Source organism: Elephantulus edwardii, unplaced genomic scaffold, assembly GCF_000299155.1.
Source record: "Elephantulus edwardii isolate Elephantulus edwardi_28Jun2011 unplaced genomic scaffold, EleEdw1.0 scaffold00042, whole genome shotgun sequence".
Taxonomy (NCBI): domain Eukaryota; kingdom Metazoa; phylum Chordata; class Mammalia; order Macroscelidea; family Macroscelididae; genus Elephantulus; species Elephantulus edwardii.
In genome coordinates this window covers 8,817,597-8,843,022 of record NW_006399792.1, presented here as the reverse complement: position 1 = coordinate 8,843,022, position 25,426 = coordinate 8,817,597, and the positions used below count along the sequence as shown (strand labels likewise).

The following is a 25,426-nucleotide window of genomic DNA, read 5'->3' as shown; positions in this document are numbered from 1 at the left end:
AAAGTTTTATTTCTAAGGAAAATGCTTTTTATATTCATCTTGTAATAGTCTAAATTTACTATAAACTATTTTCATAATTTAGTAAAAGAGTAGAGAAACATCCCACACAGTCAGATAAGCCCTAGATCAAAAAGAATAATGAAAAAGTTAAAAATGAGATGAGAAACAAGAACTTATTGATCATTTTTTCCAAGATAAAATGCAATTAGAAGGCAAGAAAAGGATTTAGAGAAGTTCACATATATTAGTGGTTTATAAAAACTCAGAAAATTAAAAGGAAAAAAGTTAATGACACAACCCTGTGTTCAAGGGCTCTTTTTTAAATTACAAAATTGCAAAATAGGACTCAGGACATGTCGCCAGTAAGTCATGACAGTGCAGTTAAATATACTCAAAGTTCAGAAATGATTTAGAAACCCATAGCACTGCGAATGGGTCCTAAATAGTAATGTCAAGGAAAAAAAAATACTACAATTTATATGTATACAATGTGGATTTCCAGATCTCTTAAGTTTGGTATCTTGCATCTATCTACTATATGAATTATTCATTTTAAAACATACAACCCAGAAGCTTCAAAGAATGAAAGCATTCAGAGATGTTATTTCTGTCAGTTTAGGTATGTGGATTTCTACCCTAGAGATCTCTAAGAAAGTAATATACTCCAACTGCATTCTGGAACAAGTAGTCAAGATAATTTTCCATAGACGAATGTTAAGCAATTTTGCAATATATAAATGTCATTGTCAAATATAGTTAAAAGTGAAAATAAGTAAACAGGTACCTCTCCCAAGAGCTGCTCTTCAGCAGCAGGGCTCGCCTCCCCATCACTCTGTGCTACTTGGTCAGAGTCTTTAAGAGCCTTTGGTACACAAAACAATTAGAGGGCAAGTTGAAGAATATAGCATTAAAAGGTTATTAGTAAACAAAGGAAACAAAAGACCCAATCAACAACCTTTAGAACCAGTTTAATCATAAGAAGCAGTACCCAGTCATTTTCTTTGAGAAATACCACTAGAGGAAAAGCAAAGGGTAATACTGTTAACACGTTTCCTTTCTTATCTACCAAATAGCCCTCAACAACAAATTACTTTTTAAGTACTGAACAGTGATTTTCCTGTTGAAACTCAAATATCTCGAATGAATGGAAAGCTTACTATCAGTTACATTTTCTATTTTCAAATAAGAATTCTTAGCTTTCTAAATTATCTAGAAGCATTTACTTTTATACTGTGAGACAACAGACAAGTTATTTCTTTTCTCTTTATTCTTAATTGTTAAAATCAAAAAACTTTTTAAGGCAGATCATTTTAAAGGCTTTCTTACCACATCAGGACCATCCATTTTGTTCAAGGCCAAAGCAATCTGAAACAAAGTAACAATTTACCTACTAAGCTGAATTCTTTATCAGGGTTATACAGAAAATGTCACCTCTCTTACTCTAGTCTGACAAAATTCACCAAGGTTCAGATGAGGGTAATGCACCTAAGAATAAAATATCTCTTCAGTACTGGTCTCAATAGTTTTCATTTCTTTCACATGAAGTTCAACTGCACAGATGCTATTCAATCACAAATACAACTCAAAAACAAAAATATTTTCTTCTACTTTGTTTTAAATACACTAGTTATGATAAATTTTTAAAAAATATTCCTTCAGGTAGTCATTTATGGAGAGAACTGCCATAGGGTTTTTTTAATATCAAACTCAATTTCCTTATTTTTGCTAGCAGGCATGAATCATGTAAAATTTTCTCACTTACCTCTGACAAATCTAAAAAGCTACAGTATCCAGTTTAAAATGATAAAAAGCTAACTGCAAAATCTCCAAAGGAGTAAGCAAAGACAAAATAGTCAGGAAGCAGTCGGGCTGTATGGAATCCCAGGTGGCCTGACTTTAATCCTCAACTCCCCAGTGTGTGCAGTATTTAAGCTGGACCATGTACATCTCTCTGTAATACCAATCATTTTCAAAGCCTTGTAATAAACTAACATGCTGAAAGGACATAATCCATTTCCTCCACAGGCTTCCAAAATCAGTGCATCACTAATCCTGTTGCTGGTGTTGATATACAGAATAACAAAATTCTACATAAGAATTGCATCCTCAGCAGACAAAAACTATAAAACTAAAACAAACAAACAAACTGTAAAACAAGAATATGACTTCCCTCTGTTTAAGAGAGTCTTAAAACATTACTCTGCTCCAAAACACTGTTAATCTATACTGAGCAAGCTAAGAGCTCCAATTCAGTTTATATTTTTTCCAGGTTTTTTTGTCCTTTCAGAAGTTACAGACTTCCTTGCTCCATCAAACTTTAAAAAAATAAGCCCTTTGTGATCTTCTATATTTAGCATCCACACCTTTTTGAAAAGAAAGTCCCACCTCAATGCCTATAAAATAGATAGCATCAAACTTTCACAACTCCCTTAAACCAGTTAAACTAGCTGAACTAACTCCAAATCTTAATTATCCCACGTGTGTCAGAGCAGAACCATGGCTCAACGGGTTTTGAAATGGCTCACTTTTCAAAAGCAGATCACTAAATCTTTCACCTGAAGTGCTTTTAAGTGAGCCTGAATTTCAACCTTTACTTAAGCAGCTGTGTTCAAAATTTTAGCAAACACTTTTATTAAATGTTTACTGGCTCACAAGAGATAATCTGTGAGGTATTTATTTTTTAAAAAACATGCTACAGTAGTGGTATGGCTCTTTTAGAATTTGTCTAGTAGGTCTTCCAGGTTTATCCAGAAGTCTTAATGAAAAAAGGAAAAAAGGGAGCATGCTCCATTAAATGTTTTACCTGGATAAACTCAGCCATTTCTCTCTAAATATTTACCTTCTTTCCTAAATCTTCTTTTTTGAAGCCCAGGAGTTCAAGATATTTCCCACGAGAATCTTCCTCAAAGTTCACCTTTTAAAAAAGACGCATTCTTGAAAACAAATTATTCACACTTTAAGGTCTAAATTTTATAATACATTTAAATTAAATTCTAAATAGGATCATAAAGTATATCTAAGGTCCATTGTTATTAATTTTAGACACCTTACTGTAAGAAGGAACTGAAAAAATTTTTGGTTTCAAATTTGTAAGATATAATTAACTATGCTAGTAATGAATTATTCCTAGATGAATTAAACTCATTTTTAATTATAATTTTTATAAATACAAAGTAGTTCATTTCAAAAGAGTACATGAATTAAAAATTCTCACTATATGGAACATCCAGTATCTTCAAATAACTTTCCCCAAATTAGTGCTTAATGATAAAATATGAAAATAAAATCTGTAATTTTAATATACCATGGACTGCTAAGAGAACAAACAAGTTCATCCTAGAGAGGGTGAAACCAGGCTGCTCCTTGGAGACAAGGATTCTGAAGCTGCTTCCCCCCCTTTATTCTTAACCAAATCTATCATACAATTTACGTATTCTATCCTTTGATTTTTAAAGTTATTCACTGAATTCATCTCCCTTATAGCTATTATATTGCTTATGCTTATTTTATAGAAGTATTTTATACTTATATAAGTACTTTATATTGAGTGGTTCAAAGCAGGGACAGATACAGGGTCTGACATACTTTGGACATGTTGCAAAGATGAACCAGTCCTTGGAGAAGGACATTATGCTTGGGACAGTGGAAGGAAAGCACAAGAGAGGAAGATCCTTGAAGAGATGGACTGACTCAGTAATGAGGGTAATGGGAGTAGGTGTGCCAGAGACAACAATGTTGGCTCAGGATACAGCAGGGTTCAGAGCTGCTGTACACAGGGTTTCTATGAGTTGATGGCACATAACAACAACAATCTAAAAATTTAAACCTATTATAATATTCAATATCTCTTTCCTTTGAAAATCCAGTAGCAAAAATAGACATTGCAGTGGTAGAATAGCCAAACAGAATTTTCTTTTACTCTTATCATAAATGTCACTCAGTAAAAGGAATTCTTTTCCTGACTCTTCTTAAAGGCAAGATAAGAAAAGCCTCCACCTTTCTTATCTTATGCCTCTGTCTCCTTTTCCCTTTTTTCTCAGCCAAATCTATCATACAATTACATATTCTATGCTTTGATTTTAAAGTAATTCATTGAATTCACCTCCCTTACTTATAGCTATTATATTGCTTATGCTAATTTTATAGAAGTACTTTATACTTATTTTATATAAGTATTTTATATTAAGTGTTTCAAAGCAGGGACAGAGGAACTCTTGACATAAAAAGCTAAGCAAAGTGCTCTTTGTGAAGTTTCTTAAATTTCATAAAGATCCTGAAATTATACATTCCCAGTTGTTTCCTGATTTCTCGCCACATAATTTTAACTTTATATTAGTTTGCATACAAAATTCATATACACTGTGTTATCATTCGTGTACACTGTGTTTCATATATTCCTACATTCACATTATGTTTCAATCACTCATGCACATTGTGGGTTTTGGGGTTTGTTTGTTTTTTTTAATTTTTTTATGTATACTGTGTTTTATAAAATTAATTCCCACTGACTTATACCTACTATCACTCCATCTTTTCAGGTCCCCACTAGATCTTTCCTAATTCCTCACACATACACACCTCCCTCATCAAATTGTTATCATAATGATTTCCTCCCTTCTCCACCTTTACCCTCCTTTTCCTTTACTTTTTGGACTTTTCTCCACATCTTAGTAGTGAAGTTATCCTTCTACCAATTGTTTCATTAATCAGAAGTCAGATTCAGAATATAATGGGCACAGTTAAAATTATCTGATAATGAAGTAAAAGTGTTAAATATCAACTTTACCTTCAAGAAAGACCACACATTTTTCTCAAACTCAGTCTGAGAAGCTTCAATTTTTTTCTGACAATAATTGACGAAGCCTTGTGATTGCACGACCTGCTGAAGTTGGTCAGACCGACTGAGGAATTCCTTTTCTGTTATGACTTGGCTAATGAACACATGGTGCTGGTGCTGCTGTGGCTCCGCTCCCTGCTGAGGCAGCATTTTGATATTTTCAAAGGTAACCAGTTTGCCTCCAAACTATAAAAGAACAAATAAACAAAATCAGTTTGAATTACAAGGATGTGGGGGAAAGAAAAGTGTACACTGGAAATCTCTTAAAGGAAAGATCTATGACATAATTACATAAAAACTGGAATAAAATTAGTTGATACATTTAGTCAGCCACCTTCCACAACCTGGCCCCAGCATTCAATGATTTTGTTTTGTTTTTTCAATGATTCTTTTCTGCCCATACAACCTAGTTCCTAAATAAATGTACTATTTACTGTGTCCCTAAATTTCTCATCTACTTATTTTTACTACTTCCTATATTATCAACACTTATCTCCCAATGAACAGGAAATGTCACCTCTCCACAAAGCATTTAAAGAAAAAAACCTCAGTATATTACGTATGAATATCCTTCGATTCAACTATTAGATATATGTACTTGTTTCAAGTTGTTTTAGGGCAGGCCCTGTGTTTGCTTTACTCTCCTATCTCTTATAATAATACCTAGTCTCATAACTATCTCTTATAATAATACCTAAGTATTAACTTCTTTGTAGCAAGCAGACAGTCCATATAACACATTCATTCTTAAAAAATAAACATAAGAGAATAAACACAGGACCAAATTTGGTTCTTCATACTCTGCAACATTTTATATAAAGATTATACATGCTTTACATAAATCTATTTTACTAAGTATCTGGTTTGTTCAAGTATATCGTGTCAGGCATTATAAGAAACATCAAGACCTAAGGAAATAACAAACTACTATCTTCAAGGGATTGAACATGAAGATAAAACTAAATATAACAGGCACACATGGTCTAACTGATATACAGATAATATTATACATTTCACATAAAGACAAAACCAATGAGTTCTGGAGAACTGGGGTAAAATTTTACCTAGAAGCAAGATCTAAACTGGGTTTCACCAGATGATTTTCAATATTTACTTAAATGTTTCTGTAGTGAATATGAAACAATTGTAATATGAACTTTTAAAACTCAGCCAAAACAAAGCAATAGAATGTACTACTATTGAATAGCTATACTAAAAGAACTTAAAAATGTAAAAATACTAATGATAAAAGAACTTAGGAATGTACAAATACTAATTATTTCACCACAACAAGATAAAGGTAAATAATCCAACTGCAAAGCAGGCACAGGATTTGAACAGATACTTCACCAAAAAAGACATTCAGATGGCCAAAAAGACACATGAAGAAATGTTCAAAATCCCTAGCTCTAAGAGAGATGCAAATCAAAACAACTATGAGATATCATCTCACCTCAGTAAGAATAGCAAAATTTAACAGAACAGCAAGCAACAAATGCTGGCGAGGTTGCGGAGAAACTGCAATCTATATTCACTGTTGGTGGGAGTGTAAAATGGTGCAACCACTGTGGAAGGCAGTATGGCACTCTCTCAAAAAGTTGCAAACAGAGATACCATTTGACCCAGCAATTCCACTACTGGGAATATACCCCAAAGAGACCATAACTGATATCCAAGCAGATATATGCGCACCCATGTTTATCACGGCTTTATTCACAATAGCAAGGAGTTGGAAACAACCCAGGTGCCCATCAACAAATGAATGGATAGAAAATCTATGGTTTATTCACACAATGGAATACTACGCTGCATTGAAAAATAAGAACTCATGCAATATTACTCAAAATGGGTGACCCTGGAGGACATTATGCTGACTGAAATACATCAGTGACAAAAGGACAAAAAGGCATGGTGCCACTGTTGTAGAATGAGACTGACATCAGGGTTGGGGTAAGACTGAGAAAAATTGGATAAATTATGTATACTGCATTGAAGCCGATGAGGGAAAGAATAGTTTAAAAGCAATATATTTTAGGGCATTATGATTATCATAAGAGTTCGGAATGAGGGTGGTAGAGTGGAGTATACTCGGGGTGGGTGTGGGGGGGATTGTATACCAATAAAAGAGTTTTTCTTTTGCTTTTCAAGGAGAAGAGCGAACTGGGGGTGGGGGTGGGGTGAGCGGGGAGAAAAGTACAACAATGAACTGAATGAAGTCCAGATTCTCTGTAGATGTTCACTGAAATTAATTTTTTTTAAAAATTTCCAAAAAAAAAATTTCCATAATAAAAAGCTGGTAAAAATTGAGGGTCTTCTCTTAACTGGAAAAAAAAAGGAGACGACAAAAAGATTAATCAAGAGAGGAGAGAAATAGGTCACATCTTTTTGTAATAAACCATTTTGAATGATATAAAATACACAGACATCTCCAACACAAACTTCTTCCATTAGAAGGATCTTATAACAACACTATGAAAAGTTCTTTGTACCCATGTGCCCATATACCATAAAACAAAATCTACCTACTGAAAAAGAAGCACCAATAGGCCTTCGGATCCACTTGGGTGGCTTCTTCAGAGGCAGCACTATATTATGCTGTACAGTCTGCTGTGGAATTTGTAGTGGAGGAAGAGGTTGTCCTGTGCCAAAAGGATCCAGGTTCCCAAAAGATGAGGAAAGCTTAAGCAAACAGTAACATACAAAGCTGTAACTTACGTCACATTTTTAATTGTCACATCCAATAAATTTTTCAATAATAACTAATTAAATGGCACTACTGACGACAAAAGAGGCAACGGGCTCAGGTGTGTCAGAGATGATGAGAATGGTGCGTGACAGAACAGGGTTCAAATCTGTTCTTCACAGGGTCACTCTGAATCACAGTGGTCTCAACAGTACTTAACAACAACACGGGGTGATGTGACACAGTGAATTGATGTGCCCTTCCATTCATAGCCTCTCATTTTGAACTGAAGTATCTACTATATTAAGGAATTGGGATTAGGATGGGATATGAGTCATATCCTACTTGTTGTTTTGTACTGTTGAGTCAGAACTGACCCAGAGCTGACACTCTGGCAGGTTTTCAGAAGCAGTTAATCACAGAGGAGGAGACTGTCCATCTTTCTCCCAGAGAGCAGCTGGTGGATTCAAAACTACGTGCCTTTGAATTGCAGCACAGCTTCTTACCACTAGACATAAACTCATGGAAGCTCAATGTTTATGCTCTCCTGGGTCACAGCTTCAAGTGCATTGCAACTGCCAGTCTACAAGGTCTTAGCCCATTGCTCACCAGTTTCTGCCACACCAGCCTGCATCACCCACAGTCATGAGTCATCTCCATGAGAAATCTGAGTTTCTATGAGACCCTCCAGTGAACCACAGAACCCAAGGGACATAAAGGAGTAGGGAAGAACAGCTGATGTCAGAATTGATGGAGTGGTAGAGCAGATCAAACATTTGAGACATTATTGATATCTGCCTTTTAATAACTAGTCTACTATTAATCTTAGCAGAACAGACAGTCAATGCAATTAAAAAAATCATTTTCAAAATAATCACAGTACAATTCTTTTTCAGGTGCTATAATCAAAACCTTAGTTATTTCCTATTACCTTATCAACTTGCTTCTGTCTTAAACCATCACTGCTTCCTCCCATTACAGAATAAATACTAATGCGTCCATCAAAGGAAGCTGCTGATAAGACAGCAGGATTTCGAGGACACCACTGAATATCAAAGCACCACTGTGTATTGGTAGGAAGTTCATATAACACCTAAGACAAAAAAAAAAAAGTCAGCAGAGGGTATAGCCACTTTAAAGCCATTTAGCTATTTGAGTTAATATGCTCAACTAGCACAGCTGGGTTAAATATTTTCTTTTAGAAAGTCATTTAAAACAATACTGTCTATAAACTATAAAAATAGTCTATTGTGATAGTTGATCAGGGTAATAAGAATGCTACTTTTAAAAAAACTCAACCATATTCAAAAAAACGCATCTTAAAAATGGAAATATTCCTGTTTTTATTAAAATTTTATTGGTGGGTACATCTGAAAGACCAGAAAACACTAAGCCAATTTGTTAAACTCCAAAAGATCAGTGGTATATTGTCTGTGTATGTCTACCAAAATGCAATCGTATTTAAGCCTTTATTCAAGACAAATTTTTAAAATTCATCTAGAGAAGCAAGAATTTATCAGGAAATTTGACTTTTAGTTAAGAGACAAAACCATGCACATTCCTATTGCTGCAGTTATAATACAAGTCATATAACTTTTTCTTTACAACAAAAAGAACGACAAAAAATAATTCACATAAAACCTTTATAGTATCATGATTGCTTTTAAGTAAAAAAAAAGTAATAGCAACTACTTCTTGAAAAATAGGCCTTCTTGCTTCAAAAAATAAGTCAAATTAGTTTAACTCAGGCTAGATGTCGCATTTAAAAAGCTTTTTCCTGAGAATTGGAATTAAGTGAAAATATACTCAGCCTTAACAAATTTATGCTAAAAAAATTAATCACTCTCAGAGAAATGATATTGAACAACACTTGTTTATTCTCCCTTTAAATGGAAAAAATCTACTAGTGTGTTCTAAAATGAAAAAATATTAAAAAAAAACAAACCTATCCTTTCTAAATTGAAGCCTTAAAACACCCAAATTATAAATTACCCTATATTCAATAGCCTGAGGGAGCTCTGGTGGCCTAGTGAGTAAGGAGTTGCACCAGTAACCTAAAAACAGTCAGTTCAAATTCACCAGTTGCTCCTTGTAAGGATGGGAAATCTCCTCTCGGGCAATTTATGGCCTCTGAAAATCCACTGGAGGGTTAGTTATGAGTCACTTTCAACGTAACAACATACAACAACAGTAGTCTCGATATTTGTTTTGTGATGAATATTTTAGTCAGAAAAAAATTTCCTTCAGTAAATTTACACTGACTTTTGTTGAATGGCTAATAATGTTCAAAGCAACTTCAAGATGTGTGTTAGTATATATTTTCCTTTCTACAAGTTCACTTCCTTTTTAAAAAAAAAGTCATTGTTTCTGTTAATCTTATGGTTTTGCCTTTTAATTCTTTACTCCTTTTGAGAACTGAATAATTCAAATATTCCCACAACTACATTCACATCTGTTCTTTGTTATTTTTGTTGAAGAGTCTACAAAGAACTGAAACCTATAGTGAATAGTCACGCTCTCGAAAATGCCGTATGTATTTTTTGGAGTAGCTCTGGTGGCCTAGTTGTAGGATACCAGTGTGTTCTAGGTGCAGCACAGATTAAGGTTTATTCCTCTGAGTCTAAGAACACGCAACTCATCACATGTAAACATTCATTTGATCAAATTATAGAAAAGAAAATAAGACAGATCAGTAATTCTTATGAATTTTAAATTTACTTGTTAGGACATAGTGTCAAAGACAGTCTTTTTATTACTTATTTCACAAGTCATAAGCAGTAAAACATATTTTATTTTTCCCCCTTGTGTTTTCCCCTGATTTTAATCTCTCTGTATCTTACAGACATTGCCACATTTGAAAATTTTAAATCAGAGTCTAAATGACAAAAAGTGATTGTTTTTATTTTATCAGCATAGATTTAAGAAATCTATTCAAAATGATCTCTCATTTCTACTGGTGTTTCACCAAAGTAATTTAAAAAGCAGTATCATGAATACTTGTAATAACAAGCTCATAGCACCTGAGTAACTCCAAATCACAGTTCCCAAGACACAGGATAACCCTATATGCTCCATAGGCTTTCCAAGGCGGTAGATAACCTTTACAGAAGCTGACTACTGCATGTTTCTTCTGCAGAGAAGCCGGTAGGTTGAATTACCAATCTTACAATTACCAGTGAAGTGCACCACCCAGACACTTAATATCTGCAAGAACCTACATTAATTTAGAAAATATATAAAAGTTTAAAAGCTGTAATTATAGTCTATAGACACTTAGCCACTACTGAAAGGGAGAGAAACTATTCACTATTAAGAACACTAAAGGTAATTGCTAAGATTTTTTTAGCATATAATCCTAAGCAAGCAAATGAAATTTTATTTATACAAAACTTATATTTAAGAAGGTAGAACTTCTGAGCAGGACAGATAACAAATGCTATATTAAAAATTATGTACTACCCATCCCCCCCAAAAAAGGTATGTATTTTCTTTTAAAAGTGTGTACTACAAGTGAAGTAAATAAAAATAAAAGTTTTGCATCTAAGTAAACCCTTTACATTTAAAACATGAAAAAAATAAATACAAAAATAAAACATGAGCCTTACTAGTTTCAAATGAAATATTTAATAACTGAATTTCCTGATTAAAACAGCTGAGCCTAGATCATTTCTCTCATAAAATCTCTGCTATATTAACATTTCACATACACCTCATCTATCTTCCTATGTCCTTAATAATATATTAAAGATGTATACTAAGAATCCATGCAAAAATTTTGTCTAGTAACTTTTTTTACAGTAATTTTAAGGTTTACAAACATTTATTTCCTATACCTCTCCTGTGTTTGGGTTGGAGCAGAGGATTTTAGCATCTTTTCCACAGCTCAGCAGTAAGTCTGGATCTGCCATGCTCCAAGCAACTGCCAAAATCCCCCTATAGAAATATAAAAGAATAAACAGAAATATTCGTTGTAAGACAAGCAAATTTCAAATCATTTCTGTCAAACTTTCACGTATAAACTTTAATAAAATCTTTCTGGAAGGCAAGTTAGTAATTTTTGTGTTCTTTGTTCATTGCAAAAATGTATGATATTCTATAGCACTAAGTGTGTAACAGCAAAGTAAAAAAGTGCTCATCAGCATGGATGATGTAATAGTAAGTTACATTTGTTTGTTTGTTTGATTTTTGTGCATACCTCAAATGGGATCTTACTGGTACAGGAGGAGATTGTCCCTCCCTCTTCAGCAGAGCATCTGGTGGATTCAAACCGCTCACCTCTGGTATTGCAGTGTACATTTCATTTTTTTGATGCAAAAATGCATAGAACTTTAATAATTAGTTGTATAAATCTATTCCTTCTTATATGGCATTCACAATTAAAAAAGAAAAAGGCTAATTTAATTAATTATATGTTTATGTAAAAACTAAATATTATTATCATGCCATGTAAATTGTATGAATTATTTAAATAAATGTCTATTTATGTATGTAACTAGACATATATAATGAAATGTGTTACCTATAAAGGGGTAAGAAATGTGGCAATTTCACACTTCTTTGTTTACATTTTCCAACTTTAATTATTAGAGAAACACTACTTTTTGTTTTCCTCTTCAAAATCATCCTTTCTTCATTTTCTTATTAATTTTAATGAAAGTCTACAGAGACTTAGGGTTTCCAGTCATTCATTTTTGCACTTTTTGTCCTGCAAATCCCCTCCCCCAATACACTTTTCTCCTTGATAAGTAAAAGACTCTTTCATCGCTATGAAATCCCTCCCCCCAAGTCCAATGCGCTGTGAAGCCTTCATTCTGGACTCCTGACATGACAATAATACCTAATCATATATGCCTTTTAAACAACTCTCTCCCGCATCTGTTGCAATGCAGTATACATCATTCTTCCCCCTCTTTATCTTCTCTCAACCCCAAAGTAAGTCCTATTTCACCATAGTGGCCCTACCAATTCCATTCTTCAACAAGATGAAAAAGGCTATCTCTAATTTCATTTGGAATGGGAAGCGGCCCCAAATAAGCAAGGGACTCCTGAAAAAGAGAAATAAGGTAGGAGGCATCTCACTCCCTGATTTCAAATCCTACTACATTGCTGTGGTGGTCAAGACAGCATGGTACTGGTACAATGACAGACAATGGAATAGAATTGAGAACCCAGAAATCAGCCCATCTACCTATGGTCAACTGATTTCTGACAAGGAGATGAAATCAGTCAAGTGGGGAAATGACAGCCTTTTAACAAATGGTGTTGGCAAAACTGGAAAACTATCTGCTGAAAACTCAAGCAAGATCCACACATTACTCCATACACAAAAACCAACTCAAAGTGGATTATGGACCTAGGACTAAAACCAAGGACTATAAACTTCATTAAAGGAAAGATTGGACAGAACCCTGGACGTTCTAATCTACAACATAAACAGTCTTCCAAGCATCCTGGAAAATCTACAACCAGGAGAGGATAAAGTAGATGAATGGGACCTTCTAAGAATCAAATCCTTATGCACATCCAAAAACTTCTCCAACAGGGTAAAAAGGGAAGTCACAGACTTGAAAAAAGTATTTGGGAATGACATGTCAGATAAGGGACGTATATCTAGAATTTATAAAATATTCAAGCACCACAAGATAAATGTTGTTGTGTTGTTACATGCCATCGAGCCGCTTGTGAATCATAGCAACCCTATGTGCAACAGCCCTAAACCCTGTTCTTATCCTGTGCCAATTGCACTGCCTCTGACACACCCATCCCGATTACTCCAGTCACTGAATCAATCCACCTCATAGAGGGTCATTCCCCCTTGCACCATCCCCCCTCCCAAGCATGATGTCCCTCTCAAAGGACCTGTCTCTCCTTGCAACATGTCCAAAGTGTGTCAGACAAAGCCCCAGATTCCTTGCTTCGAAGGAGCAGCCTGTTTTAACCCTCTCAAGGATGAATCTGTTTGTTTTCTTGGCAGTCCAGGGTACATTCAATACTCTTCTCCAGTATCACAGCTCAAAGGCATCAATTCTCCTTCTATCCTCCCTAGTCACTGTCCAACTCTCTGATGCATAACAAGTGATTGCACAGACAATAGCCTGTATCAGACGCACCTTAGTCTCCAGGGTGACACCATTGCTCTTCAGTACCCTGGAGAGGTCACTAACAGCAGACTTTCCCACTGCAATATGTTTTTTTTTTATTTCCTGACTACTGGTGCTAAGAGTGTTGATCGTGGAGTCAAGCAGACTAAAGTTGTTAACAATCTCAGTCTTTCACCATCCATCCTGATGTTGCCAATTGGCCTAGTGGTGACAATCTTTCTCTTCCTGACATTGAGCCTCAATCCATATTGAAGGCTGCAGTCCTTGACCCTCTGCAACAAGCGTTTCAGGTTCTCCTCAGTTTCAGCAAGCAGGGTTGTGTCATCTGCATAACACAGATTGTTAATAGTTCTTCCACCAATACTGATGCCACACTTCTCCTCATAGAGCCCAGCCTCTTGGATAATCTGTTTTGCATACAGGCTGAAAAGGTATGGAGATAGGACACATCCCTGGCATATACCCTTCCCAATTTTGAACCATGCAGTGTTTCCTTGCTCTGCTCTGACGACTGCCTCTTGATCCAAGTATAGGTTTTACATTAGCATGATCAAGTGTTCTCGGATTCCCATTCTTCTCAGAGTCAGCCACAGTTTGTTATGACCCACACAGTCAAACGCCTTTGCATAATCAATGAAACACAGATAGACATTCTTCTGGTATTCCCTGCTTTTCAGCTAAGATTCATCTAACATCAGCTACAATATCCCTAGTACCACGACCCCTTCTAAACTCAGCCTGGACTTCTGGCAATTCTCTGTTGGTGTGCTGTTCCAGTCGTTTTTGGATAATCTTCAGTAGAATCTTGCCTGCATGTGAAATCAATGAGATTGTTCTATAGTTTCCACACTCTGCTGGGTCACCCTTCTTTGGAAATGGGAAAAAATATAGATCTCTTCGAGTCAGTTGGCCAAGTGGTTGTTCTCCTGATTTCTTGGCACAACTTGGTGAGCACATCCAGGGCAGCATCTGTTAGCTGAAATACATCAACTGATATACCATCTATTCCTGGGGCCTTATGTTTTGCTATTTCCTTCAACGCAACTTGAACGTCTTCCTTCATCACCCTAGGCTCTTGCGCATATGTTATTTCATTAAATTCTTCTGTGTCTGCCAATTCCTTTTGATACAGCGACTCAGTATATTCTTTCCATCTTCTTTTATACTTCCTCGATCATTTAATATTCTGCCTAAAGCATCCTTGATTATAACAACTCGAGGTTTGAATAGGTTTTAAGATAAAGGTAAATAGCCCAATTAAAAAATGGGCACAGGATATGAACAAACACTTCAACAAAAAAGACAGATGGCAAACAAACACATGAAGAAATGTTCAAAATCCCTGGCTCTTAGAGAGACGCAAATAAAACAACTATGAGATATCATCTCACCCCAGTAAGAATAGCAAAATTTAACAGAACAGCAAGCAACAAATGTTGGCGAGGTTGCAGAGAAACTGGAACCGTTCTTCACTGTTTGTGGGAATGTAAAATGCTGCAAAAATGGAAAGCTGTATGGCACTTTCTCAAAAGGTTACAAATAGAAATACCATTTGTACCAGCAATTCCCTTCTGGGAATTTACCCTAAAGAAACCATAACCGCTACCCTAGAGGATATATGCACACCCATATTTATCACAGCTTTGTTTGCAATAGCAAAGAGCTGGAAATAACCCAAGTGCCAACAACAAATGAATGGATAGAGAAGCTCTGGTATATTCACATAATGGAATACTATGCAGCACTGAAAAACAAGGAACTCATGAAATATTATGCTGAATGGATGACCCTAGAGGACATTATGCTGAGTGAAATATCTCAATCACAAAAGGAGAAGCACTACTTTTATTAACAAGATTTGGGAGACTTTTTTTTAAAGTAAAAAAATACAACTAAAAGTCTGTTCCACAAAGAAGTATTACAAATCTAAATATAAACATACCTCAAAGTTACTGCAGATTTGTTTCAAAAAAAAGTTCAATAAAATGAGTATCACAATAAAGTGAAGTATGTATTTTCTAGTGTCCCACGGCATATAAAAGTCACGTTCATGTTCTATAGCAGTCTGTTAAGTGTATAATCATTCGTTCAAACTCTGCCACTGAGTGGGTTTCAACTTAAAGTGACCTTCCATTGGGTTTCCGAGGTTGTAAAACATAATAGGAGGAGCCTGACCATCTTTCTCCTGTGGGACGGCTGGTGGAAGTGAACCACCAGAGAAGTGCATCCTTTGAATTAGTACCAAAGCTCATTATGAACTATGCCACCAGAGCTCCCTTAAGTGTACAAACAGCATTATGAAAAGTTTGAAATACTGCAAGAATTACAAAAAATTGACCAAAAAGCCCCACCAAGTATAGACACACTATTTCAAAAATATCAACAGATTTCCTTCACACAAAGTTGGCATAAATCTCAATTTTTTTTAAATAATCACAATTATAACGAAACTGTTATAGTTCTCCTTGTGGTTTAAAATGTTTGGAATTTTTTCATCTTCAGTATTACTAAGGCAGTATTTTTTTTCCTAGAAAAGATTCTGACCACTCAGATTTATACACTGCAAATCTGCTTTAAAGAAAATAAAAAATTCCTATTTCACTCTTCAGAGAAAACCATGACTAATAAAAACAAAACACAACAAACCACTATTAATACCTTGTCTCTTCTACATTCCTGTCTACCTTTGAGCAGAAGTAAAAGGTAGAAGGAGGAAAGTTAATATACTAGATTATGGGGGGGGAAACACTAGAAACTATAATAGAGATTAAGTTTTGCTATTTTCTCAACAAAAAACTTAGAGTGCTTAGATGGCATAAATAGTCCTTAGATGGCATAGTTAAGCACCGAGCTAGCTAAAAGCAATGACTAGCAGTTTAAACTTACCCACAGACATCTTAGAAGTAAGGGTTCATAATGCATTTCTGAAAGGTAATAGTATTAAAAACTCTATGGAGAGTTCTATTTGCACACGTGGGGTTGCCATGAATCAGAATCGACTAACAGCAACAACACAGTACGTTTCAAGAATTACTTCAAAGCATTGTATTATTATGGAACTTTTATCTTTAAATTACTTGAAAAAATCCTTTAATATATTTTCTCGCTGTTATAATTTGGCTACAGTGTATAGAAAAGAATTGTATTTGGTACAGTAAAATATTTTATTGCTTAAAGTAAAACTAATCATTTACTTAACTTTTGAAAGAGAGATACAAAGGAAATTGCCTAAAGCTGAAATTTAAAAAGAAATAAATGCCTACCAGGAATATTTAAAATTGGGAGCTCTTGTGGCCTTGTAGTAAGGAGTTGCACTGCCAAATAAAAATAGGCAGTTTGAATCCACCAGATAGTTCATAGGAGAAAGACAGACAATCCCTCCCTGTGTGATTATAAAGCCTCTGAAAACTGGCTGGAGGGTCAGCTATGAGACAGATCTGCTGACTCAACAGCAGACAACAACAGGAGTCATTACAAGTAGCAAGAAAGTTAATTTTGAAAAGTAAAAGGAAAGTAATACGTTTAGAGATGTCACATGATACCTGGCATGGTTTTCTAGGACACGGAGTGGAGAGGAGGCAAACCGAAGATCCCACATCTGGATCACAGGTAACCTGTCGTCCTCAGATGCCAGAACCATCTGGGTAGCAACATCAGGATGCCATGCCAATCCAGAGCAATGCATCTACAGACAACAAGGCTGACACTGTATCAATCACAATACATTATGGAAAGTCAAAATGACATTGAGAAGTACACCTTAACTGATACCAACAATAAAAAATATCAACTCAGATCTAGTTTATTTAGAAAAATAACAAAACAGGAGCTCTGGTTGCCTACTGGCAAGAAGCTGTGCTGTAATCCCGAAGGCACGCTGTTTGAGGCCACCAGTCACTCTGAAGGAGGATGGGCACTCTCCTCCCACGGGATTTATTGCCCCCAAAAATCCACTGGCAGATCAGCTATAGGTCAGTTCCAACTCTGCGGCACATGATAAAACAACAACTCTCTTTGGGGAGAAGGACTGGAGGTGAAGTGATTTTTAAAAAAAACAAAAAAACAAACCACCCCAACAAAAAATTCTAAAACCAAACCTGCTAAATTTCCTAAAAGTATTAATATGTTTAAGTGTTTTCAATTCATCCAGCTATTTGATACACACAAATCCATTCTGAGCCAAAATAACTCTATACCAAAAAACAGTTTTATTATCAAAATTATAACTAGGGAAGGAGTTCACCCAAAAATACATAAACACATAACTTTAAAATGCACTACTTTCAGAAAAAATAAAAAGATATTACCTGAAAATTCAAATCCTACTATTTCAGAAAATGACTAAAAATTTATTATATCTTTGATCTCACTAAAATCTAACTAATTTGGAAAAAAAAACACACCCTGAAGAACAGTCCTCTAAATAGTTTTTGTTATTGTTGTTGTATTAAAAGTTATGTATGTATTCCCTGCTTTAGGCAAACTCATTTTGTAGAACATTAAATAATCCACGTAAACAAATAAAACAAAGTCCTAAATTATATCAAGCTACTTTAATGTATCTGAAGACATATACTATAAAATATCTAAATTACAGAAATAGACAAAGCCAAGAGTTTTGAAACTCTAAGTTCAGAAAAGTGAAAATAAAATCCCTAACAGGAAATTTTACAATTTAGGAAAATCTACAGATGAAATAAAAGTTGCTATAATACTTTGAAACAGCTAGCAAAAGATATCCTAAGTTTTTAAATTAACTTTTGTCTTCATCATTAATAATATCCAACATGGTGTATAAGGAACTTTATTATTTTCTCCAAAGGTGAGAGGAAAGGTTTTGCAATAATGTTCAATGAGAAACATTACTTTGTCAAACAACAGAGAAATCTACAGCAGAAATATAACATGCTTGCCACAGATCAGTCATATACCTACCCTGTTACTATGATCACTGACTTTTATGACAGGTTCACTTTTTCTAAGATCCCACACAGTGGCCCGTCCGCTAGGATTTGCTGATGCTAAAATATGCTGAACTTGTCTGTTCCATGCAACGCAGCTGATATCTTCTGGAGGCTATAAGGAATAAACTATTAAAAACATTCTTGTATTTTAATCAAACTTACTATAAAATTAGATTTTATTTTTAAGAAATGGATGATTAAATTTGGTATTTCAGTCTATAAATCTTTCTAAATTCTCAAAGCGTACAAATCCGTTTAAAACACATGTACATACATACTATTTCAAATATTTTATCTTGTTTAATACTGCCTCACTTATAAAATGCTCATACAAAAGGAGCATTTCCTTGAGCTCCTACTGTTTACAAAGCACTGTTCTTTTATTTATACTTATGAAGAAGACTGTTGTTGTTGATTTCCATTGAGTCGAGCATGATTCACAGCAACCCTATGAACAAAAGGCCTGAATCTTGTCATTTTTCAAACTTCATAGAGTTTCCACAGGCATGCTGTTTAGGAAGTGGATACCACTCCTGCTTCAAAACTGCCTACCACAAAATAGATAGGTGACATCGCAGACAAGTAGGCAGAGCAAATATTAAATCCTGGACCAATAGGAAAACACCTTCATAAATGGTAGACCACATACTCCCATTATGCTTCTGCTCAAAATAAGTAGTCTGTACAAAACAAAAACAACAACAACAAAAAAAGGAGCTCGAGTGGTCTAGCGGTAAGAAGCTGTGCTGCAATCCCAAAACATGAGGTTCTAATCCACCAGCTGGTGGATGGGCACTCTCCTCCTATGTGATTTACAGTGTCTGAAAACCCCCTGGAAGGTCAGCCTATGAGTTGGTTTTGACTTGATGCTGGTATACAACAACATACAAATGCACAGAAAAAGGAATTGAGAATTTTTTTCCCCAAGAAGTTTACTTTTCCACTTCATGATTTTTATTAAATGGTTGGATGCTGTTCAGATAAAGTAGTCATCACACAAAGTACAAAATTAATTACAGGTAAGGAAACTACTAATAATTTTTGTCTATTTTGGCCACTTCTCTATGCCTTATACACAGAGATGGTGAAGTATTTTTGTTGTTGAAAAAGACTCCTTAGCACTGTGAAGAAGTGTACATGTTAGTAATTTACTATACAGAAGGGAAAGCAGAGACCTCTAAATAGTAATTTTAAACATATTTTTTTTTTGTGAAAAATTTCAAATAGCAATAAAGAATTTCAAAAGAACTATTTTTTGTTAGATATCTTCTGATTTCATAATCAAAATCAATGAAATACCTGTGTTTTGGCTCCTGGTGTCATTGGAGTTGCGAAATTGTTAAGATCCCAAATACAGATTTCTGATTCATTAGCACCAGAGGCTACAAGATTAGTCTACAAAAAGACAAAAACAAAAAAAACTACATAACATTTATGAACACTTCAAGAACGCAGAATAATCCATGTCAGAGCTAGAAAAACTTGGTATAGTTTTAGTTCATATAACTGTCCCATTTAATTAAAAAAACCATCTATGTATGACATCATCATCCCTTATCATCCATTTTCTATCTATCTATCTATCTATTCTTTTTTATGTGTACTGTCAAATCAGATCTGACTGGTACAGGAAGAGACTGTCCCCTCATTCTCCAACAGAGCATCTGGTGGATTTGAACCACGTTCCTCTGGGATTGAAGTGCAGCGTCTTGCCACTAGGTCACCAGAGCTCCCTATCCATTTTAATTCTTAAGTGAAATTAAAACAGTAAGAGAAATGTATCATAACGGAACAATCATATAGATAAATTATTTATAAAATCAATCACAAAACTATTTATGGATCAAGATTTGTGGCATCTCTGGCCTTGTAAAAGGGGTTATGACTTGAGATGATAGCAAAACATTTATTAATTATCACATCATACAAATCTTTTAGCAAATTTTTTAGGATACCTCAAAGCCAGGTTTTAGGTCAAACATGAACGAGCCAGTAGAATCTCCTATCTTAAATCTCTATGTATACATTTATACTCAGTCTTTTAACCATGTGGCAATATTTACAAACTATCTCTGTTGCACATCCAAAAGGACGATAAAATTATAATTACAGAATATAGTAAGATAAGATAATGAGCTTCATAGAGAAACAATCTCCCTCCTTATTGTCACTCTCATATATTCTTTTCCAAGAAATAGAGGAATTCTATGTAGTGAGCAATTAAAATGTTAAGATCCTTTTACCAAAGCAGTCATTGAATCCAATCAACAAAAGAACCAGCTACTGTGCACAGTAAAGTGGAGTGAGGTGGAGGTGGGGAATGGTACAACAATGAAAGAATTTTTTTCATTGGTGGGGGGGAACATGGAGGAAAATGTGCAACAATGAATAAATGGAAATCCAAGTTCTCTATAAACTTTCATTAAAATCTCACTAAAAAGAAAAAGAATCAGCTAGCTAATATAAGTGGACAACAACATAAACTAAAGACATACAGTCTGGGTTTATATTTCCATATCTTATCTATTCATGGCCTAGTGGTAAGAAGCTGTGCTACAGTCCTGAAGTAATGCAGTTCAAATCCTCCAGCGGCTCTGTGGGAGAGGACGGGCAATCTCTTTCCCATGCGATTTAATAACTGCCTCTAAAAACCTGCTGGATGGTCGGCTATGGTTCTGTTCTGACTTGATGGTACACTACAACAACTTCTTACTCATTCATGTGTACTTTTTATAGTCTAATAAATAATTCATACAAGGTCTTTACTAACTTAAGCATTTATCTAGTATTTGAATATATTTATGTTAACAGTGGGAAATGAGAAAATGTAACTGCCTATTTAAAAAATGTTGCATTTTATATTAAATATGTTTCTACTTACTTGACAGAGCAGCAGTCTTTTTGGAATAATTACAAAATTTCTCAATAAAATAAACGAGAATTAATACAAATGCCATAGTATCAGAAAAGCAATGGATATACATACTGGAATGACACAAAATCCTAAAGGTCTCTAATCAATGGAGCTAATTCCTCTCCCCCAAATCCAATCAGTCGGCAGTGACATCTCTAGTCTTGTAGAAATAAACCTATCCGCCCAATTTCTGGATTCCTAGAGTCAATGCTTCCTACTCTGAACCCAACTCTGAATTAATTTTCAAACACAGACACTCACCAACCTGCAAAAGAAATACTTATTATTTTCAGTTCCAAAAACAAGACATTGTAAATTCATATCTTATTTCAATACAGGGTTGTAGATATTTTATAAATTATTAATAAATATTAAAGCCTAACCTGAAAAATGTTCACATCCAAGGCTCTTACTGGGCCAGTATGCTTGTCATTTTGGGCAATCAAAACTTCCTTGTCTCCAGCTATAATTTTAGAGGGATCGTAGAGAATAATATTTCCATTTTCACCACCTGCAATCAGAACTCCAGAAGAATTTCCTTTTGAATCCATCCTATGAGGTCCCCAAATCAACTTGTGGTACCTTTAAGATAAAATGAGTAAAGTAATTCATTTGTGAAGTCAAGGAAAACAATCTGAACCTACATAATCATTTATGTTTCATAAAAACACCAAAAACAATGCTGTTCTTCTACTCTTAATAACTATGTATAAATACAACGAAATGGCATTTTAATTTTTATTTATACTTCTATCAACATATTATATTTTTATCCCTCTGCTCATCCAAAGAGAGTAAAATACTTTTATGGAGGTAATACAGAATGGCAAAGTAATACTCACTTTATGTGTCAAAATATATGGGCTAAAAATGGTTCAAGAGACCATTAAGAAACTAGACAACTAGGTACAAAAAAGCCACCTTTAGTTTATCCAAAAATAGAAGTGGAGCTAATCACTTACTTCCTTTGAAAAATAAATTCATTCCTTAGAACTACAGAAGTACTCATTAATAAATAGTGTGTTAAAACAGTTGTTGCTGTTGTTACATGTCGTCAAGTCGCCTTTGACTCATAGCGACCCTAATACAGCAGCTCTGAAGGCTGCCCTGTCCTGAGACACCAACCCCCCCTTGCTCCAATTACTGCAGAAACACTAAAGATGTTTAATTGAAATTTTCTGAGAAAAAAGAATGTATTATGGCACTGGAGAGTGACACTAAAACCCTCTATTGCAAGGGCCCCTCCAGTTGGAGAATAAAATATCACTATCTAGTATAGAGACAAAGCATGAAGGTGTCATAAATATACATGGTGTACTCCTGAGAAAACTACTATGCAACAGATATCTGGGGTTCACACTGGGAGGATTAACAAATTCTGAAAAATATGTGAAGTGATATAAAGTCAATCTTGGAATTACACACCTTCCAAGTAGTCAAGCAAAGACGGGCTCATGGTTGCTCTGAGGCCACATGTACCTAACTTAAAGATTATTTTACAATTTTTAAAACAATTTTAGATATGTGTGTCATCTCACTGTACCTCATCCAATTTTGTAACCATTACCTAAATTTCAACCAATTACTAAATTGTTATTGAATTTCCTCATACTCTTGTCACTAAAACTCTCTTACCTGTCTCCTCCTCATATCACTTCCTTCAGAAATCTCTGGGCCCTGTAATAACCTATTTGTAAATTGTCTTGACCCTCAATTAAAAAAGGTCTTTACTTAAAAAAAAAAAAAAAAGGAAGAAGGAAAGACTCTCATAAGATTAAAAAAAGATCATGATACGAGTTGTACTCTGTAGCTAAGGTACAATCTTTTTACCAACATATGCCAGTATCTTGAGTGGCAATAAAGCTTTTAAGTACTTGAAAAGCTGTTCCAAATATCTACTGTATCAGAAATCTGACCAACAAAATGTTTTTAAGTACATATTTTAAATACAGATAAGCACAAAGAGCACTGGTGGCACAGTAGATTAAGAAATGGCTTCCTAATTCAAGGTTGGTTGTTCAATTCCACCAGCTTACTCCTCAGCTTCCTCAGGAGAAAGATGAAACAGTATGCTTCTGTAAAGATTTGCAGCTTTGAAAGCCCTACAGGGAATTTCTATTCTGTCCTATAGGGTTGTAATGAGTCAAAAAATATTCAATGACAATGGGTTTACATAATTACAAAGAAAATATAAATTGTCTATAGACATAACTACCGTTTATATTTTAATATATATCCAGTTTAAACGTTTTTCTTGTCATACCAACCCCTTCTTACAAACAAGTAAAGGAAATGGAGGAAAGGAAATTCACTGTACCCTGAGAAAGAACACTAGAAATTGGAGTCTCTCTTACTCTACGTATAGGAATCCAAATCAAAGCCAAATTCACTGTCATCTTGTCAATTCCTAATCACAGCAACCCTGCAGTACAGAGCAGAACTGCCCATAGGGTTCCCATGGCTCTAAATCAGTATAGGTGCATCTTTCTCTGAGCAACTAATGTATTCAAACCAATGTTCTGGTTAGCTGCTGAGTATTTTAGCCACTAAAGCTCCTTTATTCACCAGTCACTAATAATAAAATCAACAGAAAATATAAACACTTATTTAACTTGAAAAAAAAACTCATGATTTTTCATGCAATATTTCCTCTCACTGAAGGCATTCCTTGCAAAGTTTCTAATAATGGCATAGTTTTAGACAAACGAGGCACCATCTATAAAACCAACCATAATTAAGGAGTAACATAAATTTTAATGCTAAATTTCATACCTGTGAGAAGAAGAGAAAGTGGCACAAGATTTCATATCCAAGGACGGATCAGAAAGGTCTAATTCAAATATCTCAAGGGAAGCACTGGTACTAAATGTGGCATCCAACTGCTGTGCAGATGTCCCTACAGAAAACATATTTAGGGTAATTAAACTTACAAAAATAAAACACTGAGAGAAAATCACAAAAAAGAAAAGTTAAAAGCATGTTTTTCTATCATCTTGCTCATGAATGCTGCATTAGCAATTGAAATCTCAGCATATGTGTTACTGAACAGACATTTAAATTACAATAGCAGTAAGATTACAGCACAATCAGATTGATATTTGTAAAGGTAGTACAGAATTCTTTATTTTTTTAGAGGCTTTCTATAAAAACAGTACCTGATTTACTATATTTGCTGACAGTCATGATAGCAACTCAACTCTTTAATTTTAACTAGCTTATTTACAAAATTTGAATACATTGTTTTTGAGAACAAATTCTTCCAATATCCCACAACCCACAACCCATCAAATTGTTCAACTCCATGATTAATTTTCCCCTTCCCCTGCACTTCCTCATTCCTCTGCTTCACACTCCCCTACCTCCCTTGGATCCTTATAATCATTCTACAATAATGATTTCACACAATATTTGTCCTTGTGTGACTAAGTTCGTTCACTCAGCATAATGCTCTCCAGCCCCTCCCAATTGAGGTAATAATTTACAAAATCTTTGCTCCTGCATAATGCATAGTATTCCATTGTATGTGTGTATCATAATTTCTCAATCCATTTGTTTGTGGTTAGACATTTGGGCTATTTCTTTGTTCTTGCGAAGGTGAATAATGCCGCTATGATCACTGGTATACAAATCTCTGTTTGTGCCTCAGTTCTCATTTTTTCAGGATATATTCTAAGTAAAAAACAAGGCCTCAGGAATTAATGATATACCAATTGATATATTCAACAAACAGATGCTGCCCTAGATGAGCTCACCAAGTTGTGTCAAGAAATCTGGAGGACAATCACCTGGCCAACCGACTGGAAGAAATCTATTAATTGTTCTCAGTCCAAAGAAAGGTGATCTGATAGTTGTTGTTGTTGTTGTTGTTATGTGCCGTCGAGTCGCCTGCGACTCATAGCGACCCTATGTACAACAGCCCCAAACTCC

The 25,426-nt window shown here is 34.9% G+C and overlaps 1 protein-coding gene across 8 annotated transcripts in view; it reads right to left on the bottom strand.

Annotated features, from left to right (window-relative positions):
* SEC31A (SEC31 homolog A (S. cerevisiae)) overlaps window positions 1-25,426 on the bottom strand; it is a 90,360-nt gene that overhangs the window by 43,280 nt on the left and 21,654 nt on the right. For 5 of the 8 annotated variants that reach the window (XM_006885267.1, XM_006885266.1, XM_006885268.1 and 2 more), the window contains 12 exons: window positions 24,272-24,395; window positions 21,883-22,081; window positions 19,885-19,980; window positions 18,557-18,697; window positions 17,164-17,306; window positions 11,354-11,453; window positions 8,452-8,613; window positions 7,364-7,516; window positions 4,787-5,023; window positions 2,840-2,914; window positions 1,327-1,365; window positions 785-862 (listed from right to left, as the gene is read on the bottom strand). In XM_006885267.1, coding sequence (XP_006885329.1) covers window positions 785-862; window positions 1,327-1,365; window positions 2,840-2,914; window positions 4,787-5,023; window positions 7,364-7,516; window positions 8,452-8,613; window positions 11,354-11,453; window positions 17,164-17,306; window positions 18,557-18,697; window positions 19,885-19,980; window positions 21,883-22,081; window positions 24,272-24,395 — 1,547 coding nt within the window. The remainder of the gene's footprint in view (window positions 1-784; window positions 863-1,326; window positions 1,366-2,839; window positions 2,915-4,786; window positions 5,024-7,363; window positions 7,517-8,451; window positions 8,614-11,353; window positions 11,454-17,163; window positions 17,307-18,556; window positions 18,698-19,884; window positions 19,981-21,882; window positions 22,082-24,271; window positions 24,396-25,426) is intronic. The other 3 variants (XM_006885269.1, XM_006885270.1, XM_006885273.1) reach the window with 1 other exon arrangement.